We start from the raw sequence: 23,885 nt of genomic DNA on the forward strand, positions 1-23,885 counted from the left end.
AAGCATATTTGCTGAACCCGGCAAAGCTAAAGGTGATTTTTAAAGATCCTACTCTTGTTTTTTCTAGTGAAGGGTCTGCTAAAGAGTTTTTGAATTCGATTTAGTGAGCGTTGTGTTTATTTAAATCAATAATGTTGTAGCAGGATCACTATTAGGTGACATCTCACCTGTTACTTTCTCCCTTACTTTCTTTTTTCTTCTGTTTAGCTGTGTAGGATACAGGGTTGTGTCCTGATTTATTGGAGCATGGGCAGAGTCGTGAGCAAGGGCAAGGGGCTTTACGGTAGCCTGCATCTACAGGACCATGGATCCTAAAGCCTTGTTACGGGGGGGAATGGGTTGGGGGGAGCAGGGGTGGGTCACTAAGGTGGGGTTAAAAGGGTAAAAAAGTCACAGTAACTCAAAGAGAAAATAAAAAAATTGTTCTTTATCATGATTATTGGGTATCGGTTGATTGTGATTAACCCTGGGCGAAGCACTACGCTACGCTCGCGGAGTTTGCGAAGTTTGCGCAACTTCGCACTACGCGAGCTGCATGTAGCACAGTGTGAACACGCGTAGTGCAGCGGTCATTTTTTGCTTGTTCGCGGTCCTCAACGTCATGTTCGCGACCGCGAGCAAGCAAAATGACATCCCGGCGAGATTCTCAACGTGGGGAGGTCAGGTTTCTCATTGTGAGTGGTTGCGCATGCTCGCGACCGCTCTCAATGAGAAACTACCAGTTCGCGTTGAGAAAGCTGCCGCTCGAGTAATAATCTACTCGAGCAGCAGAAAACTACAGCTCACACTGTGCAAAATGCCGTTTTCAATGATTGCACAGTGCCGGATGCTTGTCCGCACTCTGCAATCATTGAAAACGCATCTTGCACAGTGTGAACATGCTACTACGCAGCTCGCGTAGTGCTACGTGAAGTTTGCGTAGTGCATTTAGCATAGCTTTGCTTAGTGCTACTTCGCGAACTACGCCCACCCCTAATTGTGATCATGTTTGCTATGTTGTCATGGACGGGTTTGTTTATACGCTACCACTATGGCAGCTAAGGGGATAAAGATGTGTTCATTAAATGTCTCTGGTCTTAACAACTGGAATAAAAGGAATCGATTAGCGCCAGAATTACGAAGTATTCAGACAGATTTGGTATGTCTCCAAGAGACGCACATACCCTGGACACAAAGGTCAATATTAGAAACACTCGGGCTTTCACTTGTGGTGTCCTCGCAGCAATCTTCAATGATCCGGGGAGTGGTGATAGTAGCTAAATCTAACACGGTTACAGCGGGACGTTGCCTGGCAGACAAAGTAGGCAGATGGGCTATTGCAGAGTGTAAGTTCAGGGATACCAAATATACAATTTGTACTACCTATGGCTCTAAACTAGATGATGCACCTATTTTGGAAGAATTAAATATAGAGTTAGAGACTTGGGGGACCCCGCTGATAATATGCGGGATATAAATATTGATTTATCTAATTTAGTTCTGCAGAAAGGACCCCAAAGTTACAGTGGACGGAAGCCACGAGTATTCAAAGCCTTGTATATTCTTTTAAGGAATCATGGTATTGTTGATGTTTGGGGCACATTAAACCCTACAGACCCAGGGTACACTTATTACTCTTTTAATCATAAAAAGTTGTCACATCTGGATTATTTTTTCTCATCTGCTGTTTCTTTGGGTGGGGCTTCGATTCAAATTTTACCGAGGATATCTTCGGGTCATTCCCCAATTGTGTTAGAAGCTACCGCTACTGGTCATTACTTACCTTTCAAAACGTTTTAATTTGATCGGAAACTTTGTTTAAATGAAGACTTTAAAGCTCATATGTCCAGGTGGATTAATGAGTTTTTTTTTATAATAACAGACATTCTGCCCATTATGCAATAGTATGGGACTCGTTTAAAGCATGCTTCAGAGACAAGGTATTAAGCTTTGTCTTTCAGCATCATAGAAAGAGAAAATTGGAGATGCAGGAACTGTACTCTGCACTCAGAGATGCGGAGGGCAAACTAACTCAGGCGGTAATATTACAGGCGGGTAACATTCAAGTGTTAGAAGAGGCTACTGCTAAAGCATGAGCTCAAATACAGGGAGTCTGGAATATAGAGAATGCCAGAAAATATCTGGCCTACAAAAAGCAAATTCATGAGTTTGGGGAAGCAGTCGGCCAGTGCTTGGCACTCAGGCTGCGTATGAAAGAAGCTACCAGTCCTATTAGAGCATTGAAAGATAAAGCGGTGATAGTCTGTCCGCCTCCCAAAGGGATATTATCAATCTTTCATCAACTTTATTCTGAACTATATACTCAACAGGTTAAGAATGCTCAGGATGATTTTCATTGAATATTAGTAGCTCTTGTTACGACCTCTAATACTAATACAAAACTCCAGATTGGTTCCCATTCAAGACAAAGGCAGCAATGCTTTTGAAGAACCTTATCTGTGGCAGATTCGGAAGGCTATTACCTGGAAATCATTACAAGTGTTCTGCAGAGATTACTTTATGGATACATGAACCAGGCCTGATATGCAAATAGGGCATGTGACTTGAAGAAATGTATTTGCTTGAAGGTTTGAAACTCTATTAACTTTCTATTCATTGGTAATACTTTGAACTCTGCTCATCATATTAACTAAGTGGATGTTTTACTTTACTAGCCTGTAGCCTTTTTGTATAAATTCATTATTAAGCCATTCGGTCCTCCCTTGTTAGTCCCTCATTTCTTAGGTAATCCTCCAAATGGGAATATCTAGAGCTGTGGAGTGTTATACTTTCTTTATGATGTTATTGTATAGGTTCAATTAAACATGATCATTATTAATGAGGAGTAATGCTAAGATTTGTTTTTGAATACTATATTTAATAAATGTTTTGTAAACATAATATATCTTATTGTAAACTTCTCTGGAACAAATAAGTTCCAGGCAATAGAAAATCTACAACATGAATATAAAAATGTTGGCGACCCACCATGATTCTGCATTGCTACTACTCACTACCCCAGGCTCCAAGTAAAGGTATTGCACTTCTTTTTACAGGAACTTCATTTCCACCAATGAAAACATGTTTACACCTTTAAGATTCGCTTCACAGAACTGGACACAACACATATTATGTGACTTTTCCCACTAGACGTATAATTCAGATGGCACACTGGATGTTAGTGGTTGGCTGTTAGCTGTCTTTATTTGATTCAGTGGTTGCAAGCAGGTGACGTTGTTCCACAGGATGTTAGTGGTCAATTCTGCACCCTTGTGTGTATGTGTGGCCATCAGGGTGTTTCTGTCTAGAAGTATCTGACCTGTGTCACCTCTGAATGCTGTGTGCCCACCTGGGCCTTTGTTACCACTGACAGCAGTGTCCCGCCCTTTGGTCCTCGTTAACAATTTCCATCACTTCATGGCTGGTGGTGGTCATGGTGTTCTCTTCTCATCCATTGGTGGCAGTAACCATTCCTTAATTGCCTCTCATGGCAGTGTCCTTGTCTGTATGACCCTGCTAGCACTATGCTTTTCTGATGCTTCTTCTTTGCAGTGTCCATCACCTTGTAGCTCCTGGTAACTGTAACCTTCCTGCTGCTTTCCCTGGTGTTCTTCCTGATGCTTGTTCCACAGTGCTTTTGTCCCATGCTGCCCCTGTGACAGTGCTTATTCATGACTGGACTCTGTGTTAGTGTCTTTTCCTGTATGGACCGAGCCCCTGGTGGCAGTGTGCATTCCTGATGGTCCAATATAGTAAATGCTTCGGTCACTGGGCTCCGCTTTTTTGCAGTTAATGTTGGTGTGCCTGTTCACGCTTCAGTAATTTTACTTCTGTTATTTGTTTGTGTATACTTGCTGGCTCTGCAGTAATTCAGTGTAATATATGCCTGTTAACTGGACAGTAATTAATTCTGTGAATCTGCTTGCTGTGAAGTAATTCCGTCTATATATTGCCGCCTTTAGGATTTGCCGGCCCCTGAAACGAAGAGGCTGCGAACAGAAAGGATCTCCTCTTGTTTAGCACCAGTGGACACCAAGGCTGGTGGAAGCCTACCCAAGAAAAAAGTGACCTTTGACCCGAATCTGTCCTCCGAAGACAAGGAAGGAACGACAAAAACCATCCAGCCGGTTGCCAAGGGAGTGTCCCTCAAGGATATAGCAGATATTGTAGTTAAATATCTGACTCCGTTCTTCAAGAACGACCGCTTCGCTTCCAAGGTATGTGCTCTCTTCTCCCCTGTCTCACTTCATGGACCAGGTGCAGTGCTAGCCAACTGTAGTCAACATGGATGAGGCTTTGTGTAGCACTTACTTTGCCTCTCCATTGAGGCTACTGGAAGGATCCTCAGCCAAGTTGGGATGTTGGTTTATAGACATTTAAAAAAAAAAAACTATTTCTCATCTTGTACAGAAAAACAAAGACTTATTCTTATGTCATAAATGCAATCTATAAACCGTAGAGAGCACAACATTGAGCAGTTTGGAACCTTTACACCAATTATCCAGTGTCCAGGCGAATGTTCTAATAGCATGTCCTCCCAGTGGAGCACAGTTATATATCAGAAACATAACTCTGTTTCCTCACAGGTCCCCAGTAGGCATCACTCCTGCACATAGATCAGTTGCTACAGCCCCCCCATCATCCACAACCTGTAGGTGTTATGTTATTCTTGCCATATCCTGGTGGGTCGTCACTAAGCAGGCTACCCACTTGGATATCCATCTCTCACCTCGCAAGATACACCGCAAGAGCGTCCCATATATCTTCTGGCCGTAAGGTTATTCATTAGCAGCATTAAGATGCCACTCTCAATGTGATCATTACATACCTTCAGGCCCTTAGACATTCATCGACAGTGCTTGCTTTTCGTCTGCCTCAGTTCATGGCCACCCTCCGATTGGCCTTACATATCCCATAAGTGGTGTAGCCTCTAGGTGTTGATCTGTCATCTCTTCCAAAACAGGACAGCCTGCCAGTAGTCATGAATGGTTTTTTCCAAGCTAATTGTAAGAACCCAGCAGGTTCCTCCCCGCAGCGTGTGCAATAGTGGTGGCACATAGGGTTAATTTAATTTGGTCAAGCTGGGGTACTATAGGCCCTATGCAAAGATTTTAAGTGAAGTCGTTTATTCCAGTAATTCAGGGATATACAACCTGTCTGAGTGCAACAGTATTTTTATTTGTCATCTGTTAGGGGTTTACCCAAGTCTGTTTTCCACACCTGTCTGAACAGCTCTGCCTTACTCGTCCGACACTGTGGCACACAGGCATACAGCTGAGACACCCAATACGTCATATCTGGAAAATGAATCAATTGCATGAAGTCCGTGAGTCCCGCAGGGTATGTCAGAATCTTATCCCTAACTGTGTGTTGGAGCCTAGCATAAATAAAGAAGTCTAGGGTAGTATGGTTCCGCCATGATTTAAATTGCTTTATTGTAAGGAAGTGCCCGTCCCTACATAAGTGACCAAATTACAACAAACCTATTTTAGTTGTTATCCCCTGTATCGGACGCTCCATGGTAATAGACACCATGGAGTTGTGGTGAAGTCGAAGAGTCGGTGAATATAAGAATGTGTTCCTCACTCTACATCACAGCAAGCGCTATGCTCAACTTGCAGCGCCCACAGTTTTGACTTCTCTCTGTGGCCTGGGCAAATCAGAGGGAGTATGGATGTCCGGGGAACTCCCTCCATTGGATCCTGTTTGGGAATAGGATAAGGGAGGCAGTCATCTGGGTGTGATACGAGTAGGCCCCGAAGTGGCATTGCCACACCTTTTAGTAAAGTTCGAGGTCTGGGACTCAAAACCACCCCGGTCATAGTGCAGTGTCTTCGTGCTACAGCTTATCCTGGCAGCACTGTTGACTCAAAGCAGCTTAATCAGTAGGGTTTTGAGAGTAAAAAAGAAATGTATTTAGGGGGATGGGAATGTTCATAAATAGGTAAAGAAACTTGGGAAGGACCACCATTTTAAACCGTGCCACTCTACCTGCTAGAACGAACAAGAGTTTCATCCTGTTATCAACCTGCCATTGTAACTGATCTATGGCGGGCCATCACTCTATGTTGCCTTGCCCCCAGGTGTCAGAGTCCGCAATCCAGGTATCAGAGTCCGCAACCCATCTAATAGGGAACTCTAAAGGACACAACTTCGTACAGTTGGTAAGCGGAAACATCCGTTTTATCCCAATTTCACTGCGCCTCCTAAGCTGCTGCTGAAAAATTGAGGTAAATGGATATTGTAATATTATGATGTCTCAACAAGCTTTGCGCTCACACTAGTCTCAGGATAATGTTGCAGTCGTAAAAATTCAATAGGTATACAATTATTTGCCGTGGGGATGCGCCATGGTGTGGCCAAGGGCTCAGCAAACGATGCACTCTCTCAATTTATGTTGCAGACTATAATATCAGTGAGGACTTTTTCAATTTATAAAGCCATCCCACACGTGTCAGTAGACTTTGCAACCTCCACAATTTGCAAGTTGTTCTGTCTCAACCATGCCTCCAAATACTCAGTATTCACTGTCACCACAAAAGTCACCTTCTCCAACTTGGCTCGTTTGGCCTTGGTTTCTTTTGGGTCGTTTTCCATGTCTGAGATTCTCCGCCCTGCGCCGTCTAACCAGACCGAGTGCGGGCCCATCAACTCAGTGAGCAGTCCTGTTGGGTTGCCATGGTATCTATTTCAGCATCAATAGATTGAAGACTGGACTTAAGGTCTAATAAGCGTGCGGCTGAGGTATCTCTGGTGCCCGGCGCATCCAACGTAGATGCATTGTGTGCATTCAGTGTGAGGTCCATGCGACATGGGGTTTTTCCCACATCAAAACACAGTTTGCCATATCTGGTTCCCCCTTTCCCTGTTGCACCCAACCGTACCCTGAAGGGCCTAAATATGCTGACAGATCGCAGCCGTGTCCAGCCAACAGCGAGTAACTGCTAAGTGCCGAAGCCCACCATCTCCCGTGTTCTCCCAGAAGTCCGTAAAAGAAGGGGGCTTTTTAAACAAAGAATTATAGCTGGTGCAACATGATCTCTTCAGGCAGGATTTATAAAAGACCCCATGATACTAGTGAGGATCTGGAGAAATAGACACCAAGGCTCAAAATGCCTCAATTTTGAGTCCTCAAATGGAAATTAAGCAGAGCCCTGTCCCCTAAGCAGAAGCTGGTCACTCCGCAGGGGGGCTCCAACCTGCTGCACCTTGCAGCCAATCCGACCACTTCTGCAAAGGCATCTCAGTCTGTGGCTTACCTTCCAAGGCTGGCTACAGTGCCCCACAGCCCTGGAGGCGCATGCTGGTCACCATCACTCTGGAGATGTGGGCCTTCTTTGTTGCTGTGGGTAGCATGGCGCCAGCCCAGAACACAGAGCTAGGAGATGCAGCCGCTAAAGTCCCAGCGGTAGATAGCGCGGGCCACGTGTCGGTACAACCTCAAAGAGCGGCATATCACCTGACAGCAAAAGCAAGGGTCTTGCCCGACATGGCAGGCCTGACGAGAGGACGGCCTCCAGCTCAACAGTGCCACCCGCCATGACCGGGCCTCCAAGGCACAGCACCCACTGTAGGCCGCAATCTTCCTTCGGCAGCAGCCCCCAACACCACAGCCAGGCAGAGCTCTCTCCCTGTTGCCCCTGGTCACCATTCCACCTCTGCTAGTATCCTACAGCTTTCGGGGGCAGCAGAGCTAGGTAACAGTAAGGGTGGTAGGATACCCTAATACCCTTTGTGTTGGGGGTGCCATGCGACTGCCACGGATGAGATGTGCCACTCGGTGCTCCCTGCTAGGCCGCCATCTTGGTTGCCTACGTGGCCATGCCCCCTTAATCCTTTTATAGGCATTTATTATTGCATGCAGTCATCCAGTATTATGACCTTGTAGCTGTATCACCTATCTAGAGTAACATTCCACACCATGGGACTCCACAGGTCAATCACGAGCTACCAACAGCTCTCAGGCTGCCTCTTAGTAGCTGGCACATAATAATTAACTGTCACCTGATTTGATAATATGCAGCTGCCTAAATGCTATGCAGCACTTTAAAACACAGTGAAACACTTTCTGTGGGTCCTATGAATTGGAAAAAGCAGAAAGATGTAGCTCACTCTCTTCTGGAAAATACTTTTTTCTTTTTTTTAATTCTATTTATATTCTTTTGCTACTTGTTTCCTTATTTCGCTATTCTTTGGTTTCTTTTTCTCCTTTCTACTTGTCTGTTTTGATCTTTCTTTTTTCTTGTGATTCCTTTCACTCTCAACTCATTTTCTTTCGGTCTTTCTACTTTGTCCATTCTCCTTCCTTCTTTCTTTTTTCATTCTCGGCATCTCTTCTTTGTATTCTTTCTTTATTCTTCCTGTCTTTCTTTTTCAATTTCTTGTGGTCTTCCTTTGACTTTATTTCTTTTTCTCCTTTCCTATTTTACTTCTCTCCCTTTTCCCTCCTTTCCTTTTCTTTTTCTCTTTCAATACTCAAGCCTTTATCCCCTTTCCTGCTTCTCTACTCTGTTTTTCCCCTTTCCGCTGTTATTTCCCTTTTTAATATCTTATCTTATTCTTTTCTTCCTCTCCTTTATTTGACTGTTTCTAACTTTTTTCTTCCTCTTTTTCCTTCTTGACTTGAATTCTACTGAGTTTACTTTTCTCTTGCTTGACTTGCTCTTTACTTATTCTTATCTTATTCTACCTTTCTTTTTCTTTCCTCCTCTTTCGCTTGTTTCTTTCTTTGCTCTTTTCCTTCTTTATTTCCCCTTTCTCCTTTGTTTAGCTTCTGTTTTTTCTTCCCTTATTTTTGTTTTTTAATCTTATTCTTTCTCCTTGTTCTGCCTTTTCTCATCTTATTCTCTCCTTTTTGTTTCTATTATCCTTGCCTTTTTTCATCCTTCTTCTCCTTTCTCAAGCTTTTATCATACATTTCTCTCTCTTTCTCTCATTCAATCCTCATGCTTTATTCCTACTTTTCTCTTTTATATATTTTCTCTTTCTCTCACTGGCTTTGTCTCTTCCTTTCTTTTCCTCTTCCTTGCATTCCTTCCATCCTCTCCCTATGTTCTTTTTCATTGGCTTTTCCTTCCGTTCACTCCTCCTTCCTTTTTCCTCACATTTCACTTACTTTCCCTCTTTCTTTTTATTTCTCACTCTCCTTTTCTTTTCCTTTCTTTCGCTCCATTGTGACTTCTTAAAGCAACCTCTTCATGGATTCATTTGTGTGTTGTCATTGTCTTACTGCTGTACTGTGTGGTGGTCACTGTCGAGATATGTTTAGTTGTAGTTATCTATGAAGTCTGCATAGGCCTCGCAAAATGTATTATTGCTAATAGTCATTTGTGTTCTAACTCAAGATGAGACAGCAATGTCATCTTATCTATTGCCTTACAATGAGAGCATAAGTCTAAAGTAGACTCTAAAAATGTGTAGATGCCAATGCACTCCTTTCTTATTGTGGATCGTCAAATTTAATCAGAAACTGAGAGTGCAGTGAGGTATCACCTACTGACCATAGGTGTAACTGTAAATCTGATCTGTACTGTTCCTTGTCTGGGGCAGTGTCTCCCCCCTGCACCACTATCGTTCCCAGAAGGGACTCCTCTGTTGTAACAATCGTGTCAGCAACATTTTAATATTTATTGAAGCTTCTTCTAAAGTAATCACTCGCATAGATGAAAAGTTACTTTCCCTTGGTAACGCGTTATCTGGTAGAGACATAGTCTAGCCGCAGATTTCTTAAATTTTGAATTCTCCCCCGGAGTCAGATGGAATCTGGAAATTTTTCAGCAGTACCTCTGTGTGCCGGGGACAGCGCCATACGACTCCGTGATGACATCAACTCTGATTGTGACGTCAGTGAAGTCATATAAGTCCCCTCCGGCAAGTGGATGTCCGTTTCTTCTGTGAAACCTTTTGCTTCACAACCCAGAGCCAATATAGAAACTGGGTGTGGAAACAGTGTGTCAAAAAAGATCAATGTATCTTTGAAACAATAACTAAAAAACTGAAATTAATATTATGGCAATACCAAGTCAAGATCCATAAGGCAAGAACAAAGGGTTCATTGAATCACACAACTACATGAAACAATGATCACTGGTGTATAAAACCAGCAATGAAAAGGGTATAATGGGGAGGATGGGTAGGGTAGTAAGGAATCTGTGTCTGTCTCTACCAGATAATGTGTTATCAAAGGTAAGTAACCTGTTCATCTGATGGAGACATCTAGCTACAGAGTCCTTAGCTTTTGAATTAACTACCATATCTATACCTACCCGACGGAGGGTCTGCAAATTATTTCTGCAAAAGTTCTCAAAGAGAACCAGTCACATTTCGATGAAAAAAGCTTGAGCTCCTTATAAAAACTGTGGCAAGGACCATAGGCCGTGAAAATAAAACAACCATACAGGCACAGAGAATAAACCATTCCCCAAGGGCAGCTAAGTAACACTGACTCAGAAGACGTCATTTAACAGTAGCAAATGACCCATAAAGCCTATGGACTAGAAGGGTCAAAGGCAAAAACAAATGCTCTGTAAGTTTACAGTTCTCTACACCAGTAAGGAAATATTCGAACGAACCTGTACTCAGAAATCATGAAAAAAGATGTTCCAGAACTCATCCACATTAGAGCCTAGATGAATAAACACATTCATCATAAAGTCGGAAAGCCCAACTCAAGAACTAAAACTGACTCAAATAAAAGTCTATCCTTAATAAAAAGGTCATTAGATAAAATGACCAGTATAAAGGTCCCACAACGCATAGAACCCATAGAAATGGAAAGATGGAAACCATCCAGATATGAATCTGCTATAAATAATGAACAAATCTATGCAGCTCAAACTTTACATACGTATATCGATCTGTACTCAGAATACACATACATATATATATATATATATATAAATATAAATGTGTGTATATATATATATATATATATATATCGACAAGATTTGTCATACAGTCACAGATAGAACTACAGTGCAGAGACGCAAACTGCAACTCAAAGTAAGATTTGCAAAAAATATAATACTTATCCGGTCTTATGGCATATAGAAAAACTATATCTAGATATGCACAACACCGATACATTACACATGTCTGTACGCTATATACCCAACTAGATAAAATGGAACTGAAAAACCCAACCCATTATACCTACACAATAGAAAATATATATAGAACAAAAGAAAGGACGATCACACCTTCAATAACACACCCTGGGTGGCTTTGCAATAGAGTAATGCCAACTGCCCAAAACTATCATGAGAGGCTGTTACTATCATCAGCCTAAAGCAAAAAACAGGAAAATGTAACCATGCCAACAGCGAACACTTACGACCACACTTGGTCCCAGTAGGTCAAAATGAAGTACAAAATGAGAGAGTACTTCCAGCCTCCCATCAGGAAAGTGATACTACACCATGATGTTCTTAAGGAAGAGAAGAACCATAAAGGTGAGCATTCTCTTTAAGAAAAGAAGAAATCCTCCCAGAAAATGCTGGACATGGCCGTAAAAGCTAACCCCCTAAGGTCAAAATATTCTGACACTGCATTCCAGCAGTGATCGCAGATCAACCGTTTTCTAAGAATAAAAGTAGATCATAGAACCTCCATAAATGGAGGTAAGCATTCGTAATATAACGTCTCCCAGAAAGAGAAATACATCTCAAGGGACAAAACCCCTTGCGCAGAAAAAAACACAGAATGGGGTAAAGTTGGCATAACCCCCTCATAATGTAGCCGAATGTTTGCAAAAAACACCTAACACAAAAGCAATCCATGCACCCCTTGAATTCAAAGCATAGTGCACCCTGCCAAAATGCTTATGAAAAGGACTGCAATCAAATGAATGATCGATCAAACAACAATGTCAGTCAAAACAAATCCAAAATTGCATTGAAGTGTAAATTCAGAGTAGGTGTAAACCATAAAAATACTCCCTACATAATAGGTCTCCAAAAGGCAAAAGCAATATGTCCCTATAATAGATTCTGAAAATCAAACATAAGGTATACAAGCATACCAAACTGCTTCCAAAGAAGCATGAGGCATAGGTATATTTCCTAACTGGAAGAAACACCACAACCAAATGACTTCTTGAGCATGAAGCTCATCATCAGCGGAAAAAAGATAAGGGAAAAAACCTATGCAATATGTATCCTTGTACCACATAACCTGTCAATGACAGTAATGATACAATCATATCTGCTAACCGCAGTAACACCACATCAGGTGTCATCTGCAGGCCAAGCTTATACCACCATTGTATTTTCATAACAGGACCAGCCGTGTAAGAACTAAAAGATTAATATCCCCCATACAGCCTTAGTATAGGAAAAAAAAATCATACAGGTATAGAACTAGAAAAAGAGAAGATAGGACTCTGTCTCACTTCTTCTATCATGGAAATGCTGTAAAGCCCAGCTGGTCTGGGCCACAAAATGATGGGTGCCATCAAATGGCATATCAACCAAAGCAGCTTGTACAGCCTCTGAAAAGCCTGAGGTACTTAACCAGGCACGACAATGTAGCGCCACAGAGGATGCCATGACCTTGCCTCCTAAATTAGTGGTATCCATGCCGCACCAAACACTCAGCTCATTAGGTGTTTGCCATCTCAAATCAACTGTTCTATATTAGACCCGTGGCCATCTGAAAGCAATGGCAGCATAGTCTGCAAGGAATCCCACACGGCAAGTACCTGCGAGTTATAGCCCGATCCACCGAGACCCCTGTATCAGGCTTATCAAGCACCCAACAGTATGCCTCACTGTATGGGAGAACAGGCTCCACCCAACTGACCTTGTTAAAGGACATCATTCAGGGGATTAGTGGACTTCTCCACTGTAGGCAGAGATAACTCCAATACTGTAGCCACTCTCCTCAACATATTTGCAAAAGAGGAACTCGCCTGAATAGCAAGTCGCACAATGTTTGTTTTCTTTTAGTTTCATTGTATGCACCATGAATGGTTGAACATATTTGTTGATTTCTTTTCAGAAATTATTCCCCTGATGAAGGGCCCACGGTGGTCTGAAATGCATTGGGACTTAAAGGGAAAAGTTGTGATTTGATGTCGCCACATCTGATGAGTCAAAAAATTGAGGAGCAATAAAACCATCAGATGGAAAAACGTATTTGAAGTATATAGCTTTATCTATGCGAGCCATTGCATTAGAAGAGGATTCATCATTTTGATGACTAGACTGTTGCAACAGAGGAGTCCCTTCTGGGAACGATAGTTGTGCAGGGGGCAGACACTGCCCCTGACCAGGAACAGTGCGGATCTGATAAAGATTAGCACTTCTCCGTGTGATTCAAAAACAGCAGACACAACTTTTGGTCCTTGTGGTCCACACAAGTTAACATTTGCTGTAGAGGTAATAGTGCCGTAATGCTATATGTTCACTGGAGCAGGACTGAATACTCTAGGAGCAAGTAACTTAGACTGTATCTACCCTTATTGAACACCCTCCTATTAGGCGGTAGCTCAGGATGGTTTTCAATAACTAGAAGTAGCGCTCACTACAGAAAAAGTTGCAGACCCCTGTTCTACACTATTCACACTAGAAACTTTGGAAACCAGAGTCTAAAATGACTTTGTCCAATTTTGAAGCCTTAGACAACAACAGGATACATAACTATAGCCTCTTAGTGCCAAATCTGAAAATAAGCATTGGCATAGCCAATAGGTCTGGCATGGGCTGACAGCTTTTTGCCTTTGTCAGTACTTGTTTTGTCATGATTTTTGGAAAACGCTGTATGTGGGGGGAGCTATTGGGCCCTTGACAATATAAAAAAAATTCGCTAAAAGTATACTTTTTTTGGTTTCGAAAAGCACTTGTTGCCATAGTTGTCTCTGGCACTGAAAAGAACTATTTTGTGTGCAGATGTGCTCCTTGTAAAAAAGCTGACTGCTGTCACTCAGTGAAGTTAGCTTATGACTGAAATGGGCTGACGCATTGCTGCATAAGGTCTGCTTTAGTAAACAGAGGAAAAGTGTGAATAACGCAGCAGCAATATATACCTGTTTAATAAAATCAAAAGGTCTTGCCTAACGTCTGACCTAAAAACCGATAGCCATGGAGAGAGGTGTGCTGCTAGACATGGAATATGTGGGAGGAGGGCAGTATATTTCAGTAGGGAACATCGCACTGCAGAAGTACATTTGGAATTAATCTTTTGTCAGACGTTATGCAGAACCGTAAGCTGCTTTCGTTAGTAGTGCACACATTGTTATGAGCTGTTCAACATTTTATAAATCCATGCTTATTTATTCATTGCTTAGGCACTCTATTGGGCTGCAGAAAGAAATGCGAATCCGCGTGTACTACAACTGTGTTTTAGCGTACTTAAAACACATTAGAGGTGGTGATTTATCACAACACTTATAATATAATGGCGTGTATATCAAATAGTTTCCCCACAAGTTAGAAAGGTCTGCTGGTATTATTTATAAGCGGATTTCAGCATTTCAGCTCCAGTCAACAGCATTACAATATTTTATTTTTAATAGATATGTCCAAGAATAGATCAAAAGTGAGATCTGTTTTTGCCTTACCTGATATTGCCTTTTTATATTATTAAAGTAGATAGAAATGTACTGAATAATTCATATTGTCTTAACATTGAAAGGGCTAAGATGTAGTAGTATGCGCGTAGGATGGTAGCAAACAATGCATTGAGGTAGAAATCCCATAGATTGTGTCGGGACTGGGGCAGAGCATGCTAATCTGCACTCCCTGGGCACCAGGAAGACTGAATCCTCAGCAGATGGACAAGCAACAACATTTATTGGTCATCACAGCAAAGACTATGTAGAACTCTTAATCGAAAGGAGGCGTCCAGGTTGGCCAGTCAAAGAGAGGGCATTGGCATAGTTCAGACGGAAGCCCATCCGTACCGTAATCAAAGTATAGGATTGTTTAGACACTCCTCTTTAATCTTTTTTCTTCATGCTGCATAACACCCTTCTCCTATTTCTCATGCATAGGAATTGTTCAAGGCCTTCGCCAGGCAGCTCACCCACTTCCTGTCCAGTGAGAAGAAACCCCTGCGGAAGAATGGTGAGATGTCCTCTGGGTCTGCATAGTAGTGTTGGGGCATTAAAGCGAATTTCTTGCACTTCATACTCGTAGAATAGTGACACTTTCCAGATTGCACACTGTTTCTGGGTTAGGGTGGCATACTTCAACACTAAACACCATTCCTGGATACTCCAGCGTTCTATATACATAGTGGTGATGCATGCTGCACGAGCAGTGCACAGTGTTCTAGATTGGGAGTAGGGAGACATACCACAGCTGTGCAGTGTTCTTGAGTCAGTGATGCACCTTAGGGCTGTGAAATGTTTTCGAGGAAGAAGGCCCCTTTAGGAAAGTGCTGCGTTTAGAGTAGCGACATCTGTCTAGGACAGAATACGTTATTGCAGTAGTGAAATGCCTCGAGAACTGTGCTGTGCACTGTGGCAAGCGAAGGCAAGCAATGTGGGTTTGGAAATCTAGGCAGTTTGTCACCACCCAGAGCCAGTCAAATGGGCAGGAATAAGCCTTAGCATTTACCTTCTTTATTAAATTTTGTCACTGCGTACTTGTAAGCTGTATGTTGTCTGTGCCTTGCAGTGCGACAGAAGGTGGAAATAAGTGATAGGGGATTTTCACATACGTATTGCAGTTATTCACGTTTGACAAAACATGCATTCGATATCTGATAGAGACATCTAGCCGCAGATTCTTTAACTTAGAATATGTCCCCAGGCGTCAGACTGGATCCGGAAAATCCTTTTCCTCAGCAATAACTCCTCATGCTGGGAGACAGCGTAGCCAGGCTTCGTCCTGGCGTTGTCCACAGAAGTCAATGGAGCCATTATGCCCCTCCCGGCAGGAAAGGGATACTTCTGGCCTGTTTTTCTTATCTTCAGCCTTCTCAATGCCTTTTTGCGTCCAGGAACAGTGTGTTCGATGCCTGCGGGCTTTAAGACGTGCCGGTCCTGCTCATGACAGATGTCAGCGACGGACCCTCATGCAATCTGTATGTGGTGCTTGTGCGAGCACCACGACTCTGTGGAGTGTGCCGCTTGCCGCCAGCTGCGGCCGAAATCCCTTTGGGAGCGCCGCATGAAGCTGCTGTCTGCCCGGATGTCCCGAACGGACCCCTCCCGACACGTGTCTCCTTCTCCAGCAGAGATGTCCACGTAGCGCCGGTCCTCACACAAGGAGGTTCCTGCTCGGGGCAGGTCCCAGGACTGTTGCCGTCATTCGCCTACCTCGGGCAAGCACAAATGGAATTTGCGGAAATCGTCGGCTCCGCGTCGACATCATGTCAGGGCCTGCGGCTCCCGGTCTTTGCCGGGTGCTGGGGTGACTCAACCTCAGATGGAGGAATACTGCAGGGCCCTGCAGTCCTTTCTTGCTTTGTCCTCCCTCCCTGGTGCGCCTTAGGGCCCCACAGTGGGAGTAGGGACTCAGGTTGGGGCTCCGCCTGCGGGTTTACCCTCTGCACCGACCGAGTGCCCTGACTCATACTCCGGAGTCACTGGAGGGCCATCCCACGACGTCTAGCCTTTCCACAGTGTCGTCACACACCCTTCCCCGCAGGTTTCCACTTCGGGAGATGTTGAGTCATCGCCAGTCCGACTCCAGTCGATCACCGCCTTTCCAGAGGTCGCCAACACCGGCACGACTCGGCTGGTCGAGGCCTTTTCGGAGGTCGCCGGCTCGACTCGGCAGGTCAAGGCCCTTTCGAAGGTCGCCTACGCCGGTTCAACTTCGACTGTCGAGGCCTTTATGGAGATTGACGGTGAAGGCTCCACTCTGCCAGTCGGGGCCTTTTCGGAGGTCGACGATGCCGGGTCGACATCGCCTCGACACTGTTCGTGCCGGTACCATCTCTGGCTTTATTGGTGAAGGGTGTGGTCCCAATGGATCCCCTCCCCCTGAGTCGTTTCAACGCTCTCCGGAGTGGGCGCTAGTGGGGCATTAGCCTACTCATCCTTTTGCTGAGCCTCTGTTACGCGACCGGATTAGATTGCGTCCGTCACCTACTGATGACTTACTGTCACCGCCTCGCTGGCCCATAGAGGCTTGTGGGACGTTTATCAGGGCTGTTTGCAAAGCTGCAGACATTTTGAGGATGCAGCCACCCTCAGTCTCTAGGCCTTCGGAGCCATTTCTGGATCTTCCCCACCAGAGCTCGGGGAACATTTGCGGAGTCATTATTTGACATCCTTCTCGGGGCGCGGACAAGGCCCTTTTCAGAGGACCCTGTGGATCATGCTGTAGCCCATCGCCCAGCTCCCGGGGACCCTGCCTGTTTGACCCTCCATCCTGTGGCTGGTGGATTTGTGATTCAGGCAGCTCTCTCCACCACTCCTGTTCCGTTGCATCCTCCCACTCGGGAGTCTCGGTGGTTGGAGTCATGTGTCAGAGATGTGTTTACCTGAGCCAGCGAGGGTATCCGGTCCTTAAACACATTGTGTGTGTTTGCTCGGGCTACATTTGCCCTTTGGGACTCTATTGGGCATTTCCTCTCCTCCTTGCCGGAGAACTCTTGTGACAATCTGGCCCGCATATTCTGTGATGGCCATGATATGGCGCAATTTTCGATTCGGTCTGCCATGGACACCACTGACTCTGTGGGTTGGACTATGGCCAGGTCACTTGTCATGTACCGCCATGCATGGTTCCGCGATGTCGTTTTCCCAGAGCATGTCCAGGAGCGGCTTAGAGATCTACGATTTGATGGGGTTACTCTTTTTGATGCCCATGCTGATTCGGCGGTCACACGCCTCATTTCTATGTTTGATGGTTTTCCAAGGTTTTAATCCTCGTGGAGGATTTTTGGTTTTGTGACGGTGCTGTCACTTTCTTCTGTTATCTGTTACAGCTGTTCTGAGCTGTGTGGCTGTTCAGCTGAGTTATTTCCTTATTCTAGTACAGCTGGTTTAGCTGTGTTTACCTTTCTTTTGAGCCTCTGACCACGAGCTTGTCTCAAGAGGAACCCTTTCTTTTGTAGGGTTGTGCCTTACCCTATGTGGCGTATTTGTTGGCAGTTATATTGCTACCCTTCCATACCCGGAAAGTTTTGCTGCAAGTTGACTCTTCCGACTGTTGTAGGATGTCTCCTCTGGTGAGATCCATCGGGTTGGTCTTTCTCCGGGGGATACAATGGGTAGTCTACAGTTGGGCCGTAGTACATTCACACCTCAGTAGGGTATGCTTCCCTGCTGTTTGGTTGGGATTTTGTCATGCCGGTTTTTTCCTGGCGTGTTCTTGCAGACTCACTGTGTCTGTCTTGCCGGTCTACGGGTGGACCTGCGCCCATGAGAGACAGGTCCCTCTGGTCCGTTCTGGAACAGTCTCTTCAGTATTCTGTGAATACTCGCCTTATTGGTGCACACAGTTTGTGCTCTACATTCTTTCTTGTGGCTCAAGCACTGTCAGGGGTTCTTGCCTATGGTGAGGGAAGTTCATGCCGGCTCAGTCTCGGCCGTGTGTTGCCTCCTAACCCACTTCCCTAGCGGCGTCTCTGGACCCTTGCCTCTTGCAGGACAGGGGGTTCGGTTTTTCCCGCTCCTGCCCTGTGCATATTTCTTAATGGCACCTGTCTATATCTTTCTGCCACTGGATCTGTGCTCCACCCCAGCTGTTTCTCCGGGTGTGGGTTCTTACTCATATTTGTAGCACTGGTGGTAAACTCCCCACCAGCTGTTTTTCTGAGCGTGAATTCTTACTCCCATTTCTGGCACCGTTGCTTCTTTAGGTAGCATTACTGTGCATATCTTCTTCTTGGCATTCTCCTTGTTGGTAGACGGTGTCAGTCTATGACGATGTGTGCTTCTGGTGACGGGCTTCTGTCTGTGCCTTTTCTCAATCCCTTACTGACAGTCTTGTGGTCTAGGTTACCGCCTGCCTCGCGGAAGACCAGGTTTCTTCCCTCTCGGGGTACTGTTGTTTTTTTCTGCATTCTTTGACTGTTCTGCCTCACACCGCTACAGTGGTACCAATTGAGCGACTCCCCTGGTTAGGGTTTTATCCCTTCACGTATTTGTGGCAACATTCCTGTCTCTTTTTAGATTCTACACGGGGTACTCTAATACTAGGTTCTTGTTGCCCTAGTACCTGGCCTTCCTACTCACTCTCTCCTCCGGGATAGAGTCCCCCAATGTGTTCCTGGTTTGCATGTTGTCCCCTCATGGTGGTACCTTTTGGTACCTTTGGCTGCATGCCTACCTACTGAGATTTTGCTCCCTGGTGACTCTTTTGTCTCTGTTGACAATAGCCTCTGGGTTCGGCCCTGCCACTGTTGTCGCATGTCCTAGGGGGTACACAATTCATATGTTTTTTCTTACACACACGGGCCTCCTGTTGCGGCTCCAGTTCTTGGCCAGACAGTCTTCGGACTGTCCCCTGTATCGTTTTGGCATCCGCTGTGGTATATGCTCTACCGTTGTCATGTTCCTTATGGAGTTTTCTGGGTCTAATGTCAGTTGCTCTGACATTGCTGTTCCCACCGTGTTTCGTCCAGCCTTTTGACAAATATGTTCTCCTGGGACTTGGTGGTTTTTTCGCGGACCCTCCTCCTCTGGGGTATGGTTTTGGTATCTATTCTAAGGGAAGGAATCTGCGGCTAGATGTCTCTATCAGATGGAAGAATTACTTACCTTTGGTAACAATATATCTGGTAGAGACAGTCTAGTGGCAGATTCCACACCCACCTATCCTCCCCGCTCTGCGAAAGCCTCTTCATATGGTGTTTTTCCACCTAGCCCCACCTTTTTTGGTGACCTTGGTCTTTCGGAGGTGTGCGCTCGTACCTCACACTGGTGTAGGGTGTGTTCTGCGTGGGGCCCTTCGGCCTCCCCTCTGTCCTAGTGTTTGGTTGGTGGCGTGTTCTCACAACTTCCATTTGGCGCAGGGTGTGTTGTTCGGTTTTCGAGCCATTTGGCTCGCCACTCCGTCCACGTTTTTAGATGGTTGAAGTCTATACTTTTCACTGTCTTTTCATGTTGCTCCACCTTTGTGGTGTTATTCTGTTTTTAATTTCGACCCAACGTCCACACTGTGCCTCCATCTTTCTATGGCAGTCGATTGGGTTAGTTTCTCTTTGGTGGTACAGTCATTCAATCCCTGGAGGGAGTATGTAGTGAACTTTCTGTTGGTTATTCACTTCTACTCACTTGTTTTGCAACATGGTGCTTCAATATGGTGGTTCTTTTCATTTCCCTCCTATGGTGACAAGCTGTGTCTGGCTTGTCCTATCTTTTGTGCCGCGGCTGTTACACCCTCGAGGTGCGCACGGCTTGACAATTAGTTGGGCCCATTCTTGCAGCAAGTGCTCTGTGAGCTCCCTTTAGTCCCAACGGGTACTGGGTGCTTTTTCAACTTCATACTGTTTCTCGTTTTTATGTTACTTATCGTTGTTTTTTTTACAATTTTGCTCTTTTTTAACACACACTGTTCCTATGCTATCGCAGTTTTTGCATGGCTTCGTGTTGCGGTGCGGAAAAGTTTCCTGTAGAAAACTTATGTCAGCATGCCGGGAGGTTCATATATGGCTCCATTGATGTCACTTCCGTGGAGGACGTCAGGACGGAGCTGGGCGACACCGCCTCCCGGCTTGCAGAGGTATTACTGGAGAAAAAGGATTTTCCAGATCCAGTCTGACGCCTGGGGAGGTATTCTAAGTTAGGCAATCTGCAGCTAGACTGTGTCTCTACAAGATATATTGTTACGGAAGTTAAGTAACTCTTCTGCCTAGTATAGAAACATATCTGTTTATTGGGGCATTTCCCAAGAGGCTCTGAAAGGCTTGAGGTTCATTTTGTGTCAGCGAGAGCCTGATACCATTAAGTCCTACTAGCCTTTCTGAGGAAACTGCCTATTGGGAAATCTAAGTCTACCGTTGATGCTGTAATTTAAACTCAAGTGTTTGAATCCGTCTTTTCTGACATATGTCCATCTCTTCCTCTCTGAACTTCTCTTGCACCACAATCTACTCTCCTCTCCACTTTACCCTCTACAACCTTTTTGTCTTCCACTTTGATTTCATCTTCTCCCACTAACTGTCACCTCTTTTCATGCACTCTGTCTCCGTTCTTTATCTTTTGGCCTTCCGCTATTGTACCTTTGTAACACATCCCCTCTATTCATTGCTTTCACTTTTACTCTTGCCACTTCTGTCCTTTCTTCCTCCTTTTTCATTTTTCTATTTTATCCTTCAATATCCTCCTCATCTCCTCTTCCCTATATTCCCTTCTCCTATCCATTCGCTCTGTTCCCCGTTCCCAATTTACTGCTGATTTTCTATTTCTCCCCTGATCAATTTGTTACTAATTTGTCTCTTTTCTGCATCCTGTCCCCATTTCCCAATTTCTAAACTCCACCTTCTACCTTTCCTTCTCTTCTTCCTAATTCCCTTCCTACTTATTCATTCCCTTCTTTTCTCCCTTTGTGTTTCTCCATTCTTTCTTCTCTCCCATCTTTTTCTTCCCACTTCTAACTTCCATTTTTTTTGTTCATTTTACATATTCCGTTCTTGCTCCCCCTCTTCCGCCCCACCCACGTTTGTCTGTCTTTGTTCCTTTCCTCTCATGTTACCTGGGTCCCTTCTCTCTTTCTCCTTTCCTCCTCCTTCCCCTTTCTCTCCATTCCCTTTCTGTCCATTCTCCTTCCTTCTCATTTCCTCTTTTCCACTTATTTTCCCTCATTTCATCCTTGTCATTGTTCCCTTTCTTTCCCTCATTCCTCTTTCTTTCATTTCCTCTCCCTTTCTACAACAATTTTCCATTCCTTCCACTCCACTTTGTTCCTTGTCCCCTTTCTTTCTTCTCTTCTTCCACCTCCTACACCATTGCCTCCTTTATTCCTTCATCTTCCCACTTATATCAACTTTTTGTCCTCCAGTGAAAGAAGACGCCCATCGACTGATTAAGAAGTTTTTCAAGACCCGAGCGAAGTGTGAGAGTGAGGAAGACTGGCAAGAGGTGCTAGTATCTGATGCCCAATAGATCAGCTTTGCCTGGGTTCATACTCTAGCCACATCATGTCCAGTGGACCGCAAGTCAGTTTGCTTTGGAAAGTGTTTGTGCCGGACTTCTTTCTGGACTCCGAAGATTTGGGGCCTCACGCTAGCCAGTGCCAGCAAGACAGGCAATCTAGTGGATAATGCCATTGTTGTTTCAACTTGTTGGCTCAACTGGATATGGTGAATGACAGTCACACCGAATGCTCCTCGGTCTTGAAGATCTGCTCTGGAGCTACGGTTAAAGGTAGTAATGCACCTTGTGAAGACGAGCCTCTTCGATGACAGCAACCATTTACAATATACAGATGTTACAGTGCTAGTAGTGGTAGTGCATCTTGTGAAGACCTGCCACCTGTGGCCACTGCTGGTGCTGGTGACACGTCATGTGAAGATCTTCTTCTTGCAGATTCTGTTATGCTAGTAGTGCGCCTTGTGAAGTCCTGCCTCCTAGGCCACTGCTTATTAAGACCTACTCCATTGCACCACTTCTACTGCAGTTTGTGAAGTCCTGCCCTACTAGTTCTGGGAGTGCACCTAGTGAAGCCCTGCCCTACCATGTATGGATACTGCACAGCTAGCTCTGGTAAGACATCTTGTTATGTCTCTTAAGTCATTGCGTCTCCCCACAGCAGCTACCCTTGGTACTGGTAATGGATGTTGTGAAGATCTACTTGCAGGGACCGCTGGAGGTGGCCATGTACAGACTTTGCAAAGCTGCGCTGGCATTACGCAGATCCTGGATCTTGTGAAAAGCCCCCCTACAGTCACAGTCCACCCTAGGCAGTGAACGGATACTGCTTCTTCTGAAGACTTGCTCTAGTGCCAGACAGTGCATAGATACTGTACTTTGTAACGAACCCTACTGCAGTCACAGCCCTTCCTTGGCAGTGCACTTTAGATTGGGAAGGAACGCAATTGGGAGTTCTTTTACAGCCTTGTCACCTCCTTAGTTCCCCAGATAGTCTTTTGTGGACTTGATACTTTAATGCTAGCTTTCCTTTACAAGCCTTAAGTTAAAAACTCTACTGGGGAGCCTAGTGCAAACCCCACAGCTCAGGGAGTCATCAATGTTCCTCTTTAGCAGGGGAGGAACCGATATTTCTGTTATAAATCTTCATTTTGAATGTCGGTCGTTTAGTGCCTGTTAGTATTTATTCTCAGGAAAGAGAATGTGTTGGTGTTGACATAGGAGCCAACCATCCATTGGTCATGTTCAAACTTCAGATGTGCTGTTTTCACAAAAATCACCATTCCGTGCCAGAGGTTTGTCATGGTTTGTATCTCCATATGGCTTGGAGATCATCATTAGCTGCCACCATACATTAATGTGCGTGAAACAAGAAGATATGGAATCAATAACACAATAAGGAAGTCTTTGTCATGAAAAATACTCAATAAAATGATATGTTCCCCTTTTTCCTCTCTTGTAATTTGACTTGATTTATTTGTCTGCTGAATGTCATCATGTTCGCCTGAGACATCCAGGCATTCCCAGTTCCTTGTGTAATCAGAGGAATTTGATTTTGGTTTGATTTTATTTCTTACGAAGCGCAATGGTTACCAGGAAATTTCATGACTGGAAGGGACAAAACCATCAAAGGAAGGAAAAGGGCAGCACATTAGACGTGGAGTCTAAGAGTTTTCAGCGCCCTTAAAAATGCGTTATGTGGCTCAATTGTTCTTAGTTGCAGTGGCAGTATATTGCATAGTTTAGTGCCCCATAGTCTGAGTCATTACCCGCTGGCATGATCATGTTTAGTTATGGCTACTGCAAGCCAGCGAAAGTCTGTTACAGAGACATGATCCTATTTTTGTAAATGGTAAATAACATGAACAGCTTCTTTCTGAATGCATTGCATTGCACCTTTGCTTAGGGGGAGGTTGAG

General features: G+C 44.6%; 1 protein-coding gene across 2 annotated transcripts in view; it reads left to right on the forward strand.

Annotated features, from left to right (window-relative positions):
- RECQL5 (RecQ like helicase 5) overlaps nt 1-23,424 on the forward strand; it is a 769,601-nt gene extending 746,177 nt beyond the window's left edge. For both annotated transcript variants that reach the window (XM_086930748.1, XM_086930749.1), the window contains 3 exons: nt 3,942-4,196; nt 14,969-15,041; nt 21,879-23,424. In XM_086930748.1, the coding sequence (XP_086786874.1) occupies nt 3,942-4,196; nt 14,969-15,041; nt 21,879-21,982 (432 nt within the window). In that variant the 3' untranslated portion in view covers nt 21,983-23,424. The remainder of the gene's footprint in view (nt 1-3,941; nt 4,197-14,968; nt 15,042-21,878) is intronic.
- Nucleotides 23,425-23,885: the final 461 nt, after the last annotated feature.

The sequence above is a fragment of the Lissotriton vulgaris genome, chromosome 7 (genome assembly GCF_964263255.1).
Source record: "Lissotriton vulgaris chromosome 7, aLisVul1.2, whole genome shotgun sequence".
Lineage (NCBI taxonomy): Eukaryota > Metazoa > Chordata > Amphibia > Caudata > Salamandridae > Lissotriton > Lissotriton vulgaris.